Source organism: Micropterus dolomieu, linkage group LG03 (genome assembly GCF_021292245.1).
Source record: "Micropterus dolomieu isolate WLL.071019.BEF.003 ecotype Adirondacks linkage group LG03, ASM2129224v1, whole genome shotgun sequence".
Taxonomy (NCBI): Eukaryota; Metazoa; Chordata; class Actinopteri; order Centrarchiformes; family Centrarchidae; genus Micropterus; species Micropterus dolomieu.
Window position 1 is genome coordinate 7,478,861 of NC_060152.1, and position 19,517 is coordinate 7,498,377.

The following is a 19,517-nucleotide window of genomic DNA, read 5'->3' on the forward strand; positions in this document are numbered from 1 at the left end:
GGAGAACTCCAGCTGAGGCCTAATTTATTGAGTGCTTGGGTGAAATTATAATGGTGTAGTTATTGAGTGCAGTATCTACTTTTTATTGATCAGCCACAAAATTAAGTAGTTGATGGGAAAAGAGTGGAATATTGATCGTATCTCAGTTGTATACAGGCACGAACCACATTTTTGCTGTGTTCTAAGAATTCCTTGAGCATTTAACTGTTACTTCACATCTGCAATGCTGCCTAAATTTGCTTCTATTTATTTCCCAATGTTGCATTCAGATAAAAAAGGCTGTTAGGAAAAGAAGTACAAGATTTTCTTGTTCACAACTTATAATAGTCTATGGTCTGAAACTGAAGGGTGGATATCTGTGACAGAGAATATTGCCCCTTCTAATCCACTCCAGGAAAGAAGACATGGAATGAAGACAGAGACAGTCCTGCTCGTCTTTTATGGGAAAACATCTAACCTTGTATATAAAAACATCCTTTAAATATCCTCCCATATACTTGTGCTCTTGCACTTATCATCAGCCATTTCTATGAACAGCTTTTAACTGGATCTTGGGATCATTTCAGATGATTGCACTTAGCTTATTTTCAATTGACTCTCCCTCGAGATTGCGTTGTAAAAGCACAAGAGGACTGAAGGTTTGATAACTTCAGAAACATGTCTGCACTTTTTAAAGCAACACACGGCATTGTTTTGGGCCTTCAGGCAGAGGACAATGGAAGGCCATGGTTTAATATTAGCTCTTCCGTTTTAAATCAAGGTGAACCATGTTCACTGAAGGACTGCTGATGTATATTTCTACAGAGTGAACATGGGGGCCGATACGTCTCTCCTTTTTTGCATTCATACAGTACTATGGTGGAATATGAAGAGGGGAGAGAGTCACAGACTATGATGAAGATTCAAGCATAAAGGCATAAAGGAAATATGCCACATAATAGATGGAACTTTATCAGAGCACTTAAAGCCTAACTATTGATTTTTGCTCCTCTGGAGCATATTGCTTAAAGCAAATACAGTAAGCATAGTGTGCAGGAAGCTGATATCTCCAAGGCTTACACTTGTAACTTGTGTGACTTTTATCATCTGACCACACAAGGATGTATTAAGTAGCAGATCTCTATGCTTCCAAGTCAATTATACTAACAATTTACTGAGCCAGACCATGTCATCGAATGTATAGCAAGACTTGTGCATCATCTGAACACTTTTTAATTTCAACATATAAATTATGAGCAATGCAAAGAGTGCAGAAAGTGTGGATGCCAAGAAACATGGTCTCAGGCCATCATATCGGATTGATTGGACACCAAAATCTTAGTGAGAAGACAAGTGTAGCCTTATTTCATCTTAATTTGACTTTTATGTTAAATTTTTCGCATTCAAATAGATTATGTTGATACAAATGCAAACTCAGGTTCTGCAAAAAGGAGCATATGTGATCCTGAATTTATGGCTCCTCTGTAGGCTGGAAAAAATCTCTTGATCTGCAGAACTTAAACACTTAGCGTTGTGTTTGTCAGAGACTTTCTTTCAGAGAAGCCTTAATGTTCTGTGCATAAACTTTACTATTTAAGCTTTGAGCACATCTGAGATCTGTCATTAGATTACATCCACTTTTTTGTTTCCAACAATCTAATTTAAACCAAAGCAACGTTGAGTTTTAGGTTAAATCCACTGAAAACACTGAATCCACTTTACCTGTAGCACTTGTATTTATATATTTTTCTCTAGGGTAGTGACCCCATTAGTTGGCTACAGGCTCTCCACTTTTTTGTCAGAATATTTGAATGCCTTTTGGTTATTATAAACATAAACTATTTATCTTTCCCAAGCTGTGAACTAAACAACTGATTTACATATGTGAGATGCAGTGAGTTCGCAGGAATTAATGGTCTTAATTGTACCTGTCATAGTAATAATCTATTTTTAACTATAATCCATAGCATATTAAAGTTTGTGATGCAAGAGCCATAACAATAATAATATATGAGATATATATGAATTCTATTGATAGTGAGATTATAAGTATTTTAACCTTGCAATAGCTAACTTTTTCGCAGCAGAAGCGCAATAATAGATACAATATGTCTACATGTGCTGTCTGTGCATTGCACATGCAGGATCCTGCTGAGGTGTATTGTATGCATCTTGTGTACATAAAGAAACAATAACTTCCTGCCAAAATCTTTTACCAGGTGCCATCCACAGTATCTAAACAGAAAACATAAAGACCTGGAATACTGTAAAGTGCAAAATACCACTGAGACAACATGACAGCAATGGCGTGACTCTTTGACAACAGTGTGTTCTGCAAAGTGTGTTCTTAAGTTCTCAACTTGTGTTTGGGTTATCTGTATGGTGTTTGTGAATGTATCTGCATTTTAAATGAAAGACTGCAATGAATATTATTTATTAATTAGAGCGAAAAAGATTTTCTTATATCTGTATGATTTTGCTGTATATGCTTGGTATGACTTTTGACCTGCAGTCCGTCATTGGTGGTGTCCAGTGACATGGTGATCAGAATAGATGTTTAAGCAAGTAGACAGTACTGTCATTTAACTTATGCAGTTACAGTATGATTTAAATATTATTATAAAAAGGGCAACCATATTATTATTTTTTTCCCTCTCCAGAGACATAGATAATAATCTGGTGTCAGTATGTCCACCTCTCTTTTGTAGCAAGAATATATTGATAGGCTACTATAGCAAAACTTATGTTTTAATCTTGCAAGTTAATTCATAGTGGTGATGAGTTTTGGTTTGATGTGTGTGTGATCAATATCGGTCTGATTGGCATGGCTTGTAGCAACAGCCAAGGGTTTATAGTCACTTTTATACGGACCTGTTTCAAATGGTTGCAAATAATTCTCAGTTTGTTGTAACCAGATGGGTGGGGGGTCTGCTGCATCAACACAAATCACATGTTGAGAGGTAAGTTTTCAGTCAAAGACACATACTTTATGTTGCACTTGGCAAAAAAAGAAAGTATTTGCAGCTGATTTTTGATCCAGGTCTGTTGTTTCTTTCCATTGACTTTACTTTAGTTTTACATCCTATTTAACACCTTTGTCCTCCTGCCTTTTTTTCTCTGTAGCAAAATATTCAGACAGTGTGACCTCACGTTGGTAGATACACACATTGTTTTGACTACGTGTACGACTTGACCTCAAAAGCACACTACTTGAAGTACATCTGAATACAAAAAGCTTTTTTGTAACATATCACCCACATGAATCATTGTCTGCCTCTTGAAGTCATGTCAAAATCTTAATGCTGTACACCCATGTTACATTCCATTGTTTTTTGGGACAGTGCTTATATTTCTGTCTGCTTACAGTATGATTGATTCTTTTCTTTTCCAATTCTCTTCTTTTGTAAAATAACTCAACATTGTACATTATTTATGGAATAAAACATCCAAACACTTATGTTTGAAACTTCACCTGTGGATTTTCGTTCTTTATTGTCAAACACGTCCGTCTCTGTGTTCTGAATAAACGATATGAAGCTGAAGGTAGCACTGAGAGAGACAGTACGACTTGATTGGTGGTATATTTATTCTGCATGGAAACATGGTGGCAATTAAATGTTCCTGTATACTATTGGCTATCTGGCTTAGGGGCCTAATGAACACACAAGTTATAGTCCTTCTGGTAATTTTACCCTGACAAATTGACAAAATTGCAAAGTTACTATTATAAAGGGATACTTTCCCAGCAAGCTTATTTCATGTCAATAAATTGCAAGGATGTTTTTGCTGCTGCTGTAAAATAACGGATGGAAAGTCATGAAAGGAAATCCAATGAAACCCATCATGTAAAGAGGTCTTTTTTTATTCATACTAACTTCTATTTGGCATTCATCACCACCATAACAATATTCACAGTTTTGCCAGTTGGCTGTGCAACTGCAAGATAACTTTGTGAGAGAAATATCCTTGAATGACCCTATCTGGAGTAAATCCCTGGCACTTGGATAATCACGAGAGCCGGGAAACCTGCACTGTCTGATGGCTCATGAAAACTACAGTGAAGTCTTTGAAATCAGTTGTCAAAGGATTTTCCACCAGCGCCTTGGTCAATCCATGTTACATAAGATGGTCAATTCCCTGGGGATGATCGGGATCTGTTACTGAACCATTCACTTCATATAACTGAGTGTAATTGTCCACAGTTGGCCGTAATTGCACTTTTAGTACACCTTAAAATGGGTATAAATGCTTTGATGAATCCCATGGGGCGAGAAGAAAAAAGGCTCCACCAGTGAAAATTGGCAGTGCCTCAGAAAACATGGCTTGGGTTTCTGCTGCTCAACATTTGCATGGGCTTAAAAGATTGAACTGCCTATCAGGTTTGGAATTCAGGTTTGAGATACAGGTAACCAACATCTTATCACTGTGGTGGTGTTGAGACAGATGTGAGGAGATGCATCTGCTCAACTTCTTGTTAAGTATCATCTTGAATTCATAATATTCCCTCTCTTTCTGTCACCCCTCCCTTCCCCTCTCTCTCTCTCTCTCTCTCTCTCTCTCTCTTTCTCTGCTTCCAAGACTCATGGCTGTGGAGGATGAGTTAAGGGGAGGACCAGTGATTGAGCCAAAAACCAGGATTTTCGCTGATCAGGTCTGTGAGACTGCTTCTTCTCTCGTCGAGTCCGTGCAATGGCCCGTGCTATCTTCTCTCCCCCCTCTACTTCTCTTTTTCCCCTGCTACTGTTATTATTTTGTCTGCTGTGTGTATGTGGTCCCTCTGATTGTCTTGCCCTGTCCCTGACCTGTCCCTGTGTTTGGATTTGACTGCCATCTGTCGCCAACATACCTGGGAGCTTTGAAGATCAAAATGTGTTGCTGTTTGCATTTCTCAGCTCAAGCTATCGAGATGTCTGACTCTAGCTGGATTTCAGAGCATATCTCGGTCTGTGATGATGATGTTGCCAATTGTGTAGTTGTTTCTGTCGAATGTTTCTGTCGAGCATGTCAGGGGTTGAAACTCCTGTTTCATATAGGATGTAGAACCAGACTCACAATCAGGTTATTGAACAGCTGAGCCCCAAATGCTGCGTGGTGGTGGTGGTGGTGGTGGTGATGATGCTGTTGTGTCTTCAGGAGAGTCCCTCTTTAGTCTGTTTCATTTCATGCTGTCAACCCACCCCCTTTCTTATTCTGTCAGCACACCTCCAAGCATGAGTCATGACGTAAAGATAGTGTACTTGTGAACATATGCGTGCATATATATATATATATATATGCACACACACACAATGCGTAATTGGGTTGGACACTTGGAAATTTGTCCATATCAGCTTCTTTTAATTATAACCCAGGGGCTCTCATAATCAAACTGAAATAATCATTCTTTATGATTGACACCAGCAGTGGTGGAAATAGTAATCATATGTTTTAGCACTCAGATCTTTACTAACAAAATATACTTACTTAAAGTAAAAGTACTAATTGTGCAGAACGGCCCATTTGAATATAATGTGTATTTATTAATGTGATGCATCAAAGTATTCATCATTTTAATGTTGTAGCTGGTAAAGGAGGGACATATTTTAGTTACGTTAGATACAGCCGAGTTTATAAATCTATTGTGGGTCCATGTGACACTTTTTAATGCTAATCAAATAGCCTTCAAAAAGCTACAGTAGCCCCCACCTTATGTGTTCCTCCTTTCATTTTGTTGTATTTGTGAGTTTTTGTGAATTAATTGCATGAAAAATAAAAGAAATTCCTCATGGTAGATGTTACCCATCAAAACAAAGGGGAAAAAATAATGCAACATGCCAAAGGGAAGAGCTGTTAGAAGCTTCAGAGCATCACGTGATGGTCATTATTACAACTAATGTGACAGTTATATATTCTGAGAAGTCCTCACTATTGTAGGGAGTAGTTACCAGGCTTCTGTTTAGGTTACCAATGTAACCTGTGATCTTGGGGTAATAACTAACTGTTATTTTCATTATCGATTAATATATATATATATATATATATATATATATATATATATATATATATATATATATATATATATATATATATATATATATATATATCGAGTAATTGTTAGATCTACAAAACCTAAAAAAAGCCCCTAAAATGTCTTGTTGTATCCAACCAACTGTTCAAAACCCAAATACAGTTATCTTCAATTTACTATGACGTAGGACAAAGACAATAGCTAATTCTCAAATTCTAAATTTAAAATACATAGAATATTTACTTTAAACCATTAATCCATTATCAAAATTAATTTTCTCTTGACTGACCAATAGACTAATAGTTCAGCTCTACTGTGATGTTGCAGCTTCCTGTTTGTAGATATTACCCCAGTTGGGTAGGATGGTGAATTGAGTGCCATAAAGTGTAAGTGTGGAAAGAAGTATGTGGGATTTGATTTAGTGCAGATTATAACTATTATAATTTAAATAAATAGATAACACCAAGGGAGACTCACATTTACTATAAAGAAAATGATTCAGGACTTTTAGAATGAATCATTGGGAGTCTTCGTTGTCAGCAAAAAAATGTGGTGTACCTGTTTTCTGGGGCTGAGCATACAATATTCAAGCAGTATTATTATTCTGTTTTCAAAAGATGTGATTTTAAGACACAGCGCAAGGTTTGGGAGGATGCCTTAGGACAACATTACAATACTGTTACATAGGGATTCTATTGTATTCTATTGATTGTTCCCTCATGTTACTCCTGCTTGTTGTTGCCAAACATTGGCAGGTGAATTTAACAGCCATTTGCCAAAATGCAACACACATACATAACTTACAACGCATATAATAAATATAAGCTTCAATATTCACAGAGTGGTCACGTGAAGGATTGTTGATTCAGAGCTGTAAAAGTAATTTAAACTTAAAATTACATATCTGTCATTGCAAAAGGTTTGCTCACATCATTATATCAGGTTGCATCTGTGTCATATTCAAAATTCTAATCGTGCTTCAAAAAGATGTGCTCATAAACAACATTACCATGTTTTAAAAGCAAACATGTCTTTAATTAACTCACATTATTGTGTCTGTCTCCATGCTAACAGGTGCTATCCTCATGGTTTACTTTCAGATTTCCCCACACAATTCATTACAATTCCTAATTCAGATTTCTTTTCCTTTTTTTCTTCAAATTTATCCTTCATTTAATCACATCCAAACATTGTAAAATAATGTTTTGTATTTAACCATCTTCCAAAACTAATATACGGTTTAAACTGATAAATAACTTCCTTCCACTCTCTCCCCTCCTGTTCTTTTTTAACCAATTACTTTCATCTTTCCCCCTGTAAAGCGCCTTTGAATATTTATAATATCTATTTTATTCATAGAGGAGCTACACACCTTTACACTTGGCAGTACATCCATGATTGAATTGAACTAAATCATTGCATTGAATTGTTGATACCAAACTATGGTCTTTCTCTATTATCGTAAAATAACCAGTTGGTAGAGGAGATATTAACACCAGAATTTAGCAGCAACTAATGGCTTTAAATCTACCAGTGACAACTTAAACTCCAATACTGCCTTGGTGAAAATGTATATTGGATTATAGAAGAGCACACTGCTAGCAGCAACCTGCTTAAAATTCAAACTATGCTGGAGGTTACCTTCAGTGTGGTGTTTGAATGAGGAATGTTCAACTCATTCATTTCAACAGATCAATCCCTACAAAGTTAAATCATGGCCTCAATCACTTGAAGGTTTTATCAAATAATATGCCCTATGTGCTTCTAGGTTGTAATAGTAGTTTTGCTTTACTCAAGACGTCATCATGCTTCTGTTAAAGCAGTTGAAAAAATCTGCAGGAAGATAAACTAACAAAAGTCATTGGTTAAAAAGTGAGAGTTGACTAAAGGTTGACCTGAGTGGGGGAATCTTTGTTGTCAAAAGTAAAGTATGGCCACTGCATTTTATAACAATAGCAAACCCAATATACAAAGATAACTGTGTTAAAACCATTGAAAGCTAAAGAGAATGAATGCTATAAGGCAAACATCTGTGATTTAACACAAAGGTTACAGCTTGTAAAAAGACTTTACAGCCATATGAGTAACTCTTTTTGACTTTACTTAGGCGCAATGGGGTTTTGAGATAAATGCTAATGTCAGCATGCTAGTGTTGTAGTCAAGACCGCCCAAACCGAGACCAAGTCAAGACCAAGACTTTTAGGGGCTGAGACCAAGTCGAGACCAAGACGGAGGGAGGGCGAGGCCGAGTTAAGACCAAGACCAGTTCCCCACATTACATGACACACAATTACTATTTCTAAAAGTGATCTGAAAGACCCACATTCCCATTAAAGCACCCACATACAAACACTAAGAGCTGAAATCAACGTAAGCATCTTTATTTAACACTCCTCTTGTTTTACATCAAATCAAAGTTAGGATGTTAACAAATAAATGAGACGAAAGCAATTTATTGATATTCCAAAAGTTATGGTCTTGACTGGTCTTGAAATAAAATCCCGAGTCCTCAATGTCCGAGACCGAGACAAGACCAAGTACAAATGCGGTCAAGTCCGAGACGAGACCAAGACCATCAAAAAGTGGTCTTAAGACCGGTCTCGAGTACTACAACACTACAGCATGCTAACATTATGATGCTAAACACAGTACCATGTTCACCATCTTAGTTTAGTGTTTTAACATGTCACAGTAACATTTGCTGATTAGCACTAAACATAATGTGCATTTAAGGATGATAGGAATGTTGTTAGTTTTGCAGTCATAAACCAAACAGGCCTCGGTGCTACAAGAAATGTTAAGAGATTATCAAAGATGTAACAGTTCATCCTGAGGGTGTGTGTGAATGTTCGTACAAAATTTCAAGGCAATTTGTCCAACAGTTGTTATATTATAGACATTACACTCAAAACCACAAATGTCAACCTCGAGGTGGCACTAGAGGAAAAGTCACAAAGTATGTGTCACAAGGCCGTTTTATTCATTTGGATTAAATTATACAGGTGTTTGTGTTACTGCCATTTAAATGGATAACAGTAGGCTATTAGCTGATACACAAGAAGAAATGTGATAAGATGGGAATCCATTATGCTGAAATGCTCCTTAAATCTATCTTGTTGCTAAAATAGACTGTGCTTAGGATGTTTAGAAATTACTGGTCAGTTTTGTATTTAAGCTTCAGGGCCACATAAACCACAGCACTTACAACAAGCAGACAGTTCAGTCAAGTGTGATGACACTTGGGTGAGACTAGTGCACACGCAGCAGCTGAGAGGTGGGGAAAGTAAATTGATAGGGAGTGAGAGGGGTGAGGCATGATGCCATTGTTTCCTCAGGCCACTGCTGCCAACTTCAAAAACAACACCTCACACTTAATTAGACCACACTCACATAATAACACAGGTGCAGGATGCCATAATCTTCCCCACAACAGTATCCTGATACCTGCAAATAATATACACTGCACAAGTTGACTTCCATCCAGACATTTTGAATTTTCAGAACTGAAATTACAGAAGGATATTTATCAAAAAACTGCTGTATGAGTAAATAAAAGCACAATTCAGAAACTGATAAGGTAATAACTGCCAGATAATGTAACAGGGTATCTGCAGGTCTTGTAAAGCATTAAAAAGCATTGAATTCAGTTGTATTATTAAAAAAAAGGCCATAGAAGGTTTAAAAAAGTGTTGAATTTCATTTACAATGGTGGTGATTTTTTTTTAAATATTTTTTTTGATGACAATTTGGTTTTTTGTATCTGGTTGCGGGCTGTTGGGAGACATACACTACTAAACTACAAGTGACATTGGTGTAACATTGGATGGTGGAAGCTGTTGAATCCTTTTGTGGAGTTTCAGTCAGCAGCATCAGACCTGTAGCAAACACTACAAGTATATCGATTGCAAAAAAGAAATGATGTATGGTACGTGTGGTACATTGAGCTAAACATAATGCAGCCTGATACAACAGTCCTACAATTAATACTTCATGAATGTTATAAGTTCAAGAGGTTCGAGAGGTGTTGATTTAATTGTGTAGTTATTTTAGAAGATTTAGTTTGTGGTAAATACTGACTGTCTAATATTTTGTTCATCCTATTTAAATCAAAGAATCACCTCTGCGTAGTGCAATACAGCCCAACAGGACCACAAACTACATCCTCCAAAATTATCACAAAGTCAATGAATATATGTTTTTAGTAAAGAAATGTAGGCCCTGTTGGTCTTACTGGTTTTCCTTCATCCTTCGCTTTTGAAAAATGTATCATTTCAATTACACTCTGTGTGTATTAAAAAGTTATTTAAAGGTTCACATTTAATTTGGTGAACACTGTGTAAATTTGGTAGCAAACATGTTCAACAAAATTGGTTGAAAATATAAGAAAACATGTTAATCCAATAAATTACATCAAATTATATATTTCAATTGGGGAGACCTTTTATTATACTTTTTATATTATTTGGCAGTTGCTGCACATTATCAGTTGTAAAAATTATTATAAGTTTTTTTTAACCATTTACCTGTTAAATTGATCATTTATAGAACCTTCCTTTAGATGTTGCTAAACTTTTTGAACTTTTTGTTTTGTTGATCCTCAGCAAGGTGTGTTTAATGAGGAATCTGCTTCCTTGCAGTGACATTATTCATATCTCTGTTTCATAGATATAAGATCTGATTGCAATCTTTTATCCACACTCGTTGCAATTTCCTGAATGTTGGTGTGTGTGTGTGTGTGTGTGTGTGTGTGTATCTGTGTGTGTGGGTTGGGGGGAGGAGGTTGTGATGCGTATTACAGTAAAATGCAAAAATCCTGCAGTTTCTCTTTGGTTTTTGGCATAGTGTATTAATGTAAATATAAATCTGAGTTTTCCATGTGTTTATATTCTTCTTCATAGAGTAGATAATTGCATGTTTTATATAAGCATGTTTTTTGACTGTCTTCTTGCTTTTTTTGAACCAGGAAACATGCGAGACTCATCTTTCCAAAGTCTATTGGATTAATCAGTTGCTTTCAGATGCAGATGTCACTGGGAGAGCACAATTTAACGCCTTTTTCTTTCTTATCCTAAGCATGATTTCTGTTAATGAAACAGCATGGCACGCTGCTTTAATGCTTTCAGGCTGTTGGGTTGTCTGATAATGTTGTGCGTGTAGGGTTGCCATTATGTATATGTATGTAAATGTGTGTGAGCATTTTTGTGTATATTTATGTCCTTGTTTTCTGTTCACTTTTTGTTGCGCATTGTGTATGTATTGTTTGGGTGGCTGTTGTTTTCCTCAACCCTCACTGCCCTTCTTAATCCTCCCCTCCTCCGCACACAAGCCGTCCCTCCTTCCTTTGCTGTCAGCTTCCTCCTCCTGCCTCCTGCTTTCCACTCTCCTCTCCTCTCCTCTCCTTTCCTCTCCTCCTATGTTGATGAGATACGGTGATTTCTCTTAGGGGAGGCGTCAGTCCATCCTAGTGCAGCCCCGTCTCGCGCCTGTCCCACCCCGAGTATCCAGGTAATAAACCAACCGGCAAACTCTCACTCTCCATCCATAACCTGCTGCCTCTTTTCCACTTCTGCTGTTCTCTATGTGCGTCCCTGTCCATATGCAGCACCCTGTGAACTCACTTCAAGCCAACACACTGGCAGGCCCACTTACTGTTCCATTTATCTTTGAGAAAAAAGGCCTGCCATAGAATTTTTGGACAGAGGTTACTTGAAGGGCACACCTCTGTGTGGAAAGAGTCACAATAAAACATTTCAAAGATTTAAAGCTGCACTAAGCAACTTGGCAGCAACTGTAGTAACCGTACATCATGTTATACAATATCAGTTACCTGCACACAGCACCAGGCCGAACTGTGATCCCTTTCTACCTAAGGATACCAAATGGCCTAGTGAGGTTGGAAATGTAATAAAGATGAATAAAAATATGCCCTGTTCCAACGATTTCAACAACAACAAAAAAACAAGAGAAGCTATGTTTAATTGATGATCAAGACAAACGGAGGTAAATCAAGACTCTCTCTGGCTCTGTTTGACTTAGCTAATGTGTCGTTTTAGCAGACAGAGTGGCTGGATAACTTTTGCAAGCTAGCCACAGACAATGTTTCTTGACTCACAGTTGGAGCACTTCTGTGGCTTCCCCACCACAACAAACGAGAAGTGCTGATACATGGTGAAATGTTGCGTGATATATACGTTTTCAGTGGTTTTTCTCCGTTACTCTGACATAGTTTTGTAATTTCATTAATTTTAGTCCTGCTCATAAAGGCTGAGCTCAGGTATTTTTCATATTAGCGAAACATCCATCCACACAGCAGACCACTTTGCAAAGTTGATGAAATCGGAGATGTGGTTGATGACTAGATGTCTGGAACCACGCTTTAAGCCTACCTGTAGCCAAAATGTATAATCTAGGAAACTAATCAGAATTTAAAATCTAAGTCATATTAATTAAACAGGATGGGATGTCTGTCTCTGTTAGAGTCCCATTTCCTGACTTAGGCTGAAAAGATCTATGTTTTATTACAAAGGCTATTTTTACATGCATATATTGTCTAATGCAGCTTTAAAGATTCTTCTTTACTGGCAAATGACGAAAATGTCTAATTTATGCACAGTGCCATGATTGGCATTGTATGAAGTAAACTTCCTTTTTTGACATTTTCTTTGTTTTTCTTTCTTTGCCTTCTTGTATCCACTGTTACTCTGGAAATATTCTGTGACAGACTTCAAAGTCAATTTTATTTGAATCATTTTAGAAAATTTAGGTTGCTTTTTTTCACTTATGTTATGTTATGACCAATAAACATATAAAACATGTCTTGGCAGAAATATAAAGAAAGACATAGAGATTTCTAATGTCATTTCAAAACATTAAACATTTTGTGTGTTGCAGCCCTCTACAAGTGAAAACGCCATTGCATGTTCACACACACAATTCAGTCATAACCAGCAAGCGACAGACATACAGTATATGCCAACACTATTATTATTCGCAAATGAGTTTCATGTCATATACGGAGACCTTCCTGTAACACTTTGCATTGGGTGCATTGTTGAAATGCAGAAAAGATTAAATAATCAATGAATATGATTGAACTCTGCTATTTTCACATGTTGGCATTTGCAAATATTCAGCTCAGATTTTTATGATAATTAACTGTCACCATTTCTTTTCACTTGGCCTTTATTATCTTTGAATGCTCTAAACATAGTCTTACAATAATCAACTGTATAACCCACTGGTTAGTATAGAGAATATACAGTATTACTGTTACATGTACACTCGTTACAAACAGGATGCAGATTCCCTCTAGTTCTTACAATTGCACAATGACAAGGCATTAGTGAATTCATAACCAGACACTAAAATTATTTTCAAACAATTTTGAATGCATAATTGTTCATTTCTGCCAAGCAGCTACACAGAAAAGAAGAAAAATCCAAATTAAGAGAGAATACACACAATCACATGTTTTATGGTTCCATAGACTTCTATTCAGATTTGTGAGATATTTTGGGCATGTTTACTAGTGAAATTCCTGGTTAAAAACAGGCCCAAAAATGGATTACTATTCTTGGTGATAAATCTGTCTGAAAGTCTCTAAATATATTGTGTGAATGCTCTTTTATTTAAGATTTTTTTTCCCTCTCACACAACATATTTTTAACTGCTGTGTTTTGCTGCACACTTACATTTCCATTCAGTTTTTCATTCCTCCCAGCACGCCCTCAGACAAAACAATGGGATTCATGGGAAATCTCCGTATCTGACCCAATCTTTCCCTGAAGAACACTGATTAATGTGCACATGTTTTTTGTGTGTTTTCTGTGTCTTTCAGCGAGTCAGTGTTTCTGATATTTATGTGTTTGTGTATGTGTTTGGCACCTGGGCACATTATTTGTTTGAATGGTGGCGCAGGCCAGTTGTTGGTATGTCTGATGATGTGTGACATGCATACTATGTTTTTTTGTTGTTGTTTTGCGTCAGAGTTAGAGCTCTTCACCTGGCAAGCTAGTCATCTTAAGCCATACTGGGGTTCTTTTAATTTAACAACTGCCATATATAAATTGATTAAACCAACACTTACAGCAGGAGGTAAGAAAGATTTTACAGTTTGCCCTAGGCATCCACGATTCAAATTGATTGGAGATTGGAGGAGATGGGTAAGAACCTGTGTGTACGATACTCTATCTGCATCATTACTATACACCTAACATTTCAGTGCTCCACTAAGTGTTTTCTGTTTCTGTCTCCAGTACAACAATTTGCATTAGCATAAAAAACACTCTCACACCAAGCTGTAATTGAATGCACCAAGTAATCAAACACTACAGCCCACAGAGAGTGAAGCAAGTTTGGTAAGTTAAAAAGGATGTCAGTAAACATTTTGCCATGTCTTTGTTCAGCTGCTTGGTTTGAGTTTAATAGACATGTGTATTGGTCTACACATGGATATTAAATTACACTGTTGGTTGTGTTTGAGAGTAATAAAACAAGTGTTAGTGGAGTCATGTTACTGGCATCCTGTAACTGTCTTGACCATACCTTTACTGTAGCTGTTCATAGCACCAGTTAGCAGCTGGAAATGTTTTCATCCATTTTGGTTCTGATTGAGAAGAGAAAAGGCCTGCTAATTCACATCAGATTTTGGGGTGATTTTTTTTTCATTCTTCTTTTCACTTTTTTTTAAAGTGAAATGGAAACACCTTCCACTCACAATGGACACACCCATCAGATACAGCTTATCCAGTGATAATTTGCTTTTGATCCTTTTGATTCATTTCCTCTACTGGATGCAGACCAAACTTTCCCTCCTACTTCCTGTCCTTTCCTTCTACAGCACATCATTCCATTCACGTTACAGTATTTCATACATCTTGTATGTAAGCATTAAAGTGGTATTCAATGTCATACATATTTCCGATGATTGCTAAAGATAAAGAGTTTTTTAGATGGCTCTGTACTCGTTATACACTGAAACAGTGAAACAGAGTCTCTGTAATTATGTCTAGACACCACACAGCAAATGTGCCAGGCAAGATAAATCAAGTGCAATTATTTCAAGAGGTTCTACCCAGGTCTGATGGCAAAACTGTGATTTCCAGCTTTCAAAATGCTTCTTTATTCAAATCGTCTTGCAGTAGCTCTTACATATTAAGCACCATTACAAATAGAGACCTCATAGTTGTCTATTGGCACAATAACCCAATTGTTTTCTCTCCCCACTGCTCCTACATAGATGTCAGTGAACAAGACTGGGAGTGAAGGCTTGCAAACAGACCTTAATATAAACTAATAATGAAACTAGTATTGCATTGCTGTTATTCTGCGCCAATGTAAGAAAAGATGGCAAAACCAAACTTTGTCTTAATCACTAATCAAAAGCTCCAACCCAGGGTTTACACCCATGCAGCAACACATTGGGTTAGAAATTGTGGTTGGTGAATTTGACAGAGGTTTGGATTTCCTGCCAGGCTGCAGGATGCACCTTTATCACGCTTTTTAAAATTTGGCTCTGAGCTCTTTGTGGCTTGACGTTTTTTTGCATGTTTTCAGTAACCGGCTGACGCTACAGTATGTGCTGTTAAGATCTTTTTGGAAGCCATAATTGTAGAGTGCTTTTGTAGTGTTTAATTTAAAATACTTTCAGCTCCCCAAGCTTGCACATTTACATAGAAACGTAGTAAATATTGATCATGATTTGTACCCATTGGCAAATAATGACTCACTTGACTTTCTGACTTTTCCTGACACCTGTCACCCAACAAACACCCCTTGCTACTTATCCCAAGAGGATCAGGACCCTTTGGCCTCAAGAATTTTAATTCACCCTTCATCCCTTCTTTCCCCTTGTCCCTTTTCCTGTGCTGCCATTTCTATTGGTGTCCGTCATGCATCAACTTCGTAACTCATTTGGCTCTCTCTCTCCTCTCTCTGTCTATCTCTTTCTTTCTGTGTGCTTGTACCAATCCCTTATCACTTGTGTCTTTTATTTTCTAATTCCTCTTTCCTTTTGCTTCTGCCATTGCTTTTACATGTACTCATTACAACCGGTATTTGTCAATGTTGATGTTTTACACTTCCACGCAATTCAATCACATACTTCTCTGGTGATTTTCCTCCCTGTCCTCTTCCCATCTGTGTCTCACTATTCTTACTTCCTCCCACACACTCACTCCTCTTCACCATGTGATTTTTTCCCCCTCTACATGTCACGTTATCTGCCTTGATTGGACATTTCCTTTACAACTCCTCATATCCCTCCCATCGTTCATTGAATGGACTCTCTCCTACGACCATCTCTCCCCGCTCCCACTACTCTTTCCCCTCCCCTCTCTCTCTATCTCGCTAGGAGGACCAGCTTTCCTCCCTGGGTTCTGCAGACCCCGGTGTGAAAACTGAAGGTGGAGGGGGAGGTGGTGGATGCGGAGGAGGACAAGGAGGAGGACAAGGAGGAGCGGTAACCAACGATCAAGGCTTCAGAGTCTCTTCCTTGGGCATTTCTTCAGACAGCTTGCCCAACAATGGCGTCCTCCCCCAAATTGAAGACCCTCCCTCTCTACCCACTCCTCATCAACATCCCAGTCAGAATGGAGAGCTCCGTGGCAACCAAACATCCTCCCCCATGACAACCTCACAGGCAACTGGATCCACAGCAACAGCAACTACAGGCATAGCAGAAGAAGGGGGAGTAGGTCAAACACAACACTGAGCCAAATCAGAGAGAGATGACACACAGGAAAACACTGTCCCCGTCTTTCCCATTTAGCAAGACAATGCTCTGAAAAGAATTCGCCTTAGATATTCTTATTCCCCGGGCAAGAGAGAGAAGAAACGAGGAACGAGTAGTAATCATACAGCTACTGTACAGTGCATACCACAACACACAATATAAAGGGCTCTTCAATGGACACTTGTTCTCTTGATGCTCACATGGAGCTTCAGTTAGTATCAGTCTTGCAGGACAAGATAATGATACCTTATGAAATACTGAATTGACATACGTACCAAGCCAATATGTGAACATCTGCTCTGTGCTCTCTTGCCTGTCTGCAGCTTCATGAGAAAGAAATACATGGAAGGAACAAACACTATAGAATGTCTTGCACCCCAAAGACTTAATAGTAGCCATTAGCAGGTGCTATAAGCTAACTTATAGTAACCCTCGATTCCCATGGATGTAGGTGCATTAAATATACCTATCCTGAACTCGCCAGGCTGCAAATTGTTTAGGTAGAGATGTGGTGAAGTAGTCTGGCTTTCTTAGTGCCTTTGAGTGTTTTTCAACTGAGTTTTCCAATAGAGATCTGATACAGAAGTAACAGATGGAGATCCAAGATAGCTTTGTTAGTCAGAAAAATGATCTGTGGGCTGAAAACAGAGATTCAAAGACACAAGATCAAGCGTTGTAGAGGTTTGAGTGACAAAGACATTTTTGGGAATTTTTCTCTTTTTTTCAATCTAAGGGACTTCTTGTTTTTGGACTGAGCTCGTGCAATTTTTCTCTTCTCAATCTCAGAACCGATATGTGACAAACTGGTGCTAAACAGAAACAAATGGTGCCATTTTCCAAGTCAAATGTCTGTGTCTGCCATAGCACTGCCTCTTTCATGATTCACTCACTGTCTTTTCTTTCTCTCTCTTTCTCTCTCTGTCTCTCTCTCTCTCTCTCTCTCCTGCAATTTGTCTTTGACAGGACTTTTTTTTTCCCAATATGTTTTATATGTGTCTTTGTCTTTGTTCTTTGTGCATCCTGTTGTTCTTCTTATGTCTAATGGGGTTGTTGGGGTTTCCATATCTGTGTTTTAGAAGCACTCTCCTCCAATCTCTGGTTTTATTTACAGTTAATAAAAGCAGCTCCCCAGCGGCTTAAAATTGATGGATCATCTATTGAACGGGCTATTTCAAATTTGTGAAGACTGAGCTCCAAAGTGCTATTTTCAATTTACACAGAGCACTAATAATTTTAAGATTGAGTGAAGCTAATTGAATGAAATGGATGAATGGATCTTATTCCAAGTTTAAAGCTTTTTTTCAGTTAAAAAGTGTTGGTCTATTGTGTTCATATATAGAAGATAAGCGGTGCCATTATTAGTCCTTTTTAGTCAGAAAAACATTTTAAACAATTTTTTTCTTTCAATTTTTTTACCAAAACTAATGTGAAATAAATATTAATGACAGAAATAGTAATTGTCCCCTTATGTTTTTAGTTTGGGGCTCTTACCACATTTTATTACAGTAAACATTTCCTTGTGTGACATGATAACAAACAATCATCTTGTTCTCAAATATGTGTAAAAACACCATTTCAAACATTTAGGTTTGCTAAGCCTGCCATTAAGTGCCTAGGATAAATATGTTGAGCATCCTTTGGCCAATAGACTAGCTAGTCATCGACCAAATGCACATTATAATGCCTTGCTTAAGACAATAAGAATATTTTACACCACAGATGCTTTAAAAAATCGGTAATGACATCGTTCTTTGTGTAGTTTCCATAATTTGAAGTTTCATTTTAAAATGAAGAGTGGCACCTATTTTTGAAAACATTCGACAAGAGCATTAAAACAATTTAAAAGATGGTTAGAGTAAATTGTTAACGGTACATTTTAGAAATATTGTATGATGTAATTTTAAAATGAACTCTTCAGTTTCTCATGTGTCCAATGCTGAAAACACAAGTCTTTGAAATGTTTGTAATGTGTATCCATATTCCTTCATTTTGTGTATGAACTGTCTGTTGTAAGGTTTGTCTGGATGTAAATTTGTTTGTTTTTTTGTCTATGTAGCCTCACACACACACTGGTGTCGCTTTGCTACAACTCAGCTTGTTTAAACGTGCAGGTTAAATCAAGAGGAGTTCGCATCAGCTTTGTGTCAGACATTTTTCTCTTCAGAGAGAACAAATCACTAACTTTGCAGTGTTAAAGGCCATCGTGGCCAATGCTAGTACTTTCTAGGCCAGTGGTAGTGGATTAGGTCATACTTTAAGTGAATGTTTATCCATTGAACTACCAAATGTTATACGCAGGGAAAGATTGGCTTCTGTTTAGTCAGCTTGTAGGGCTACTTTTTTTTCTTGTGAAAATACTTCTGTGTAAAGAATGGTGGATTTAAAGCAGACTAGGTTTGAACATCTTTTCAGAGATGTGAGATGATCCGTGATTGAGAAATTAACATTGCTGTGAAAATACCTCAGTGACTCAGGTAAACAAGCAGTTGCCTCAGAGCTGAACACAAAAACTATAGAAAAGAGATGAGTCCAGCTTTGGAAAGACTGCCATCATGCAGATACTCGGTCTCTAGCTATACTTCAATAGCAGCTGATCAAGCACCCTCCCCCGTTTCTTCTCTCTCTCTGTCTCCTTTTTTTTCTCCCCCTAGCCACTCTCAAAGCTTCATGGAGGACAATGTGGAACCTAATTGGCTGATGCACCATCGGCAGTCCACAGGTTGGCATGGCCAAATGTCCAGAGCCCTCTCTCGTGACGCGATTGGCTGACAAAGGGAGAACTTGGGGCATTGGTCCCAT

General features: G+C 37.6%; 1 protein-coding gene across 1 annotated transcript in view; it reads left to right on the forward strand.

The window, feature by feature from the left end:
* Positions 1-17,976, forward strand: part of syngap1b (synaptic Ras GTPase activating protein 1b) — a 149,192-nt gene extending 131,216 nt beyond the window's left edge. The window contains exons 21-22 of the mRNA XM_046044302.1: positions 4,558-4,630; positions 16,338-17,976. Coding sequence (XP_045900258.1) covers positions 4,558-4,630; positions 16,338-16,697 — 433 coding nt within the window. The 3' untranslated portion in view covers positions 16,698-17,976. The remainder of the gene's footprint in view (positions 1-4,557; positions 4,631-16,337) is intronic.
* Positions 17,977-19,517: the final 1,541 nt, after the last annotated feature.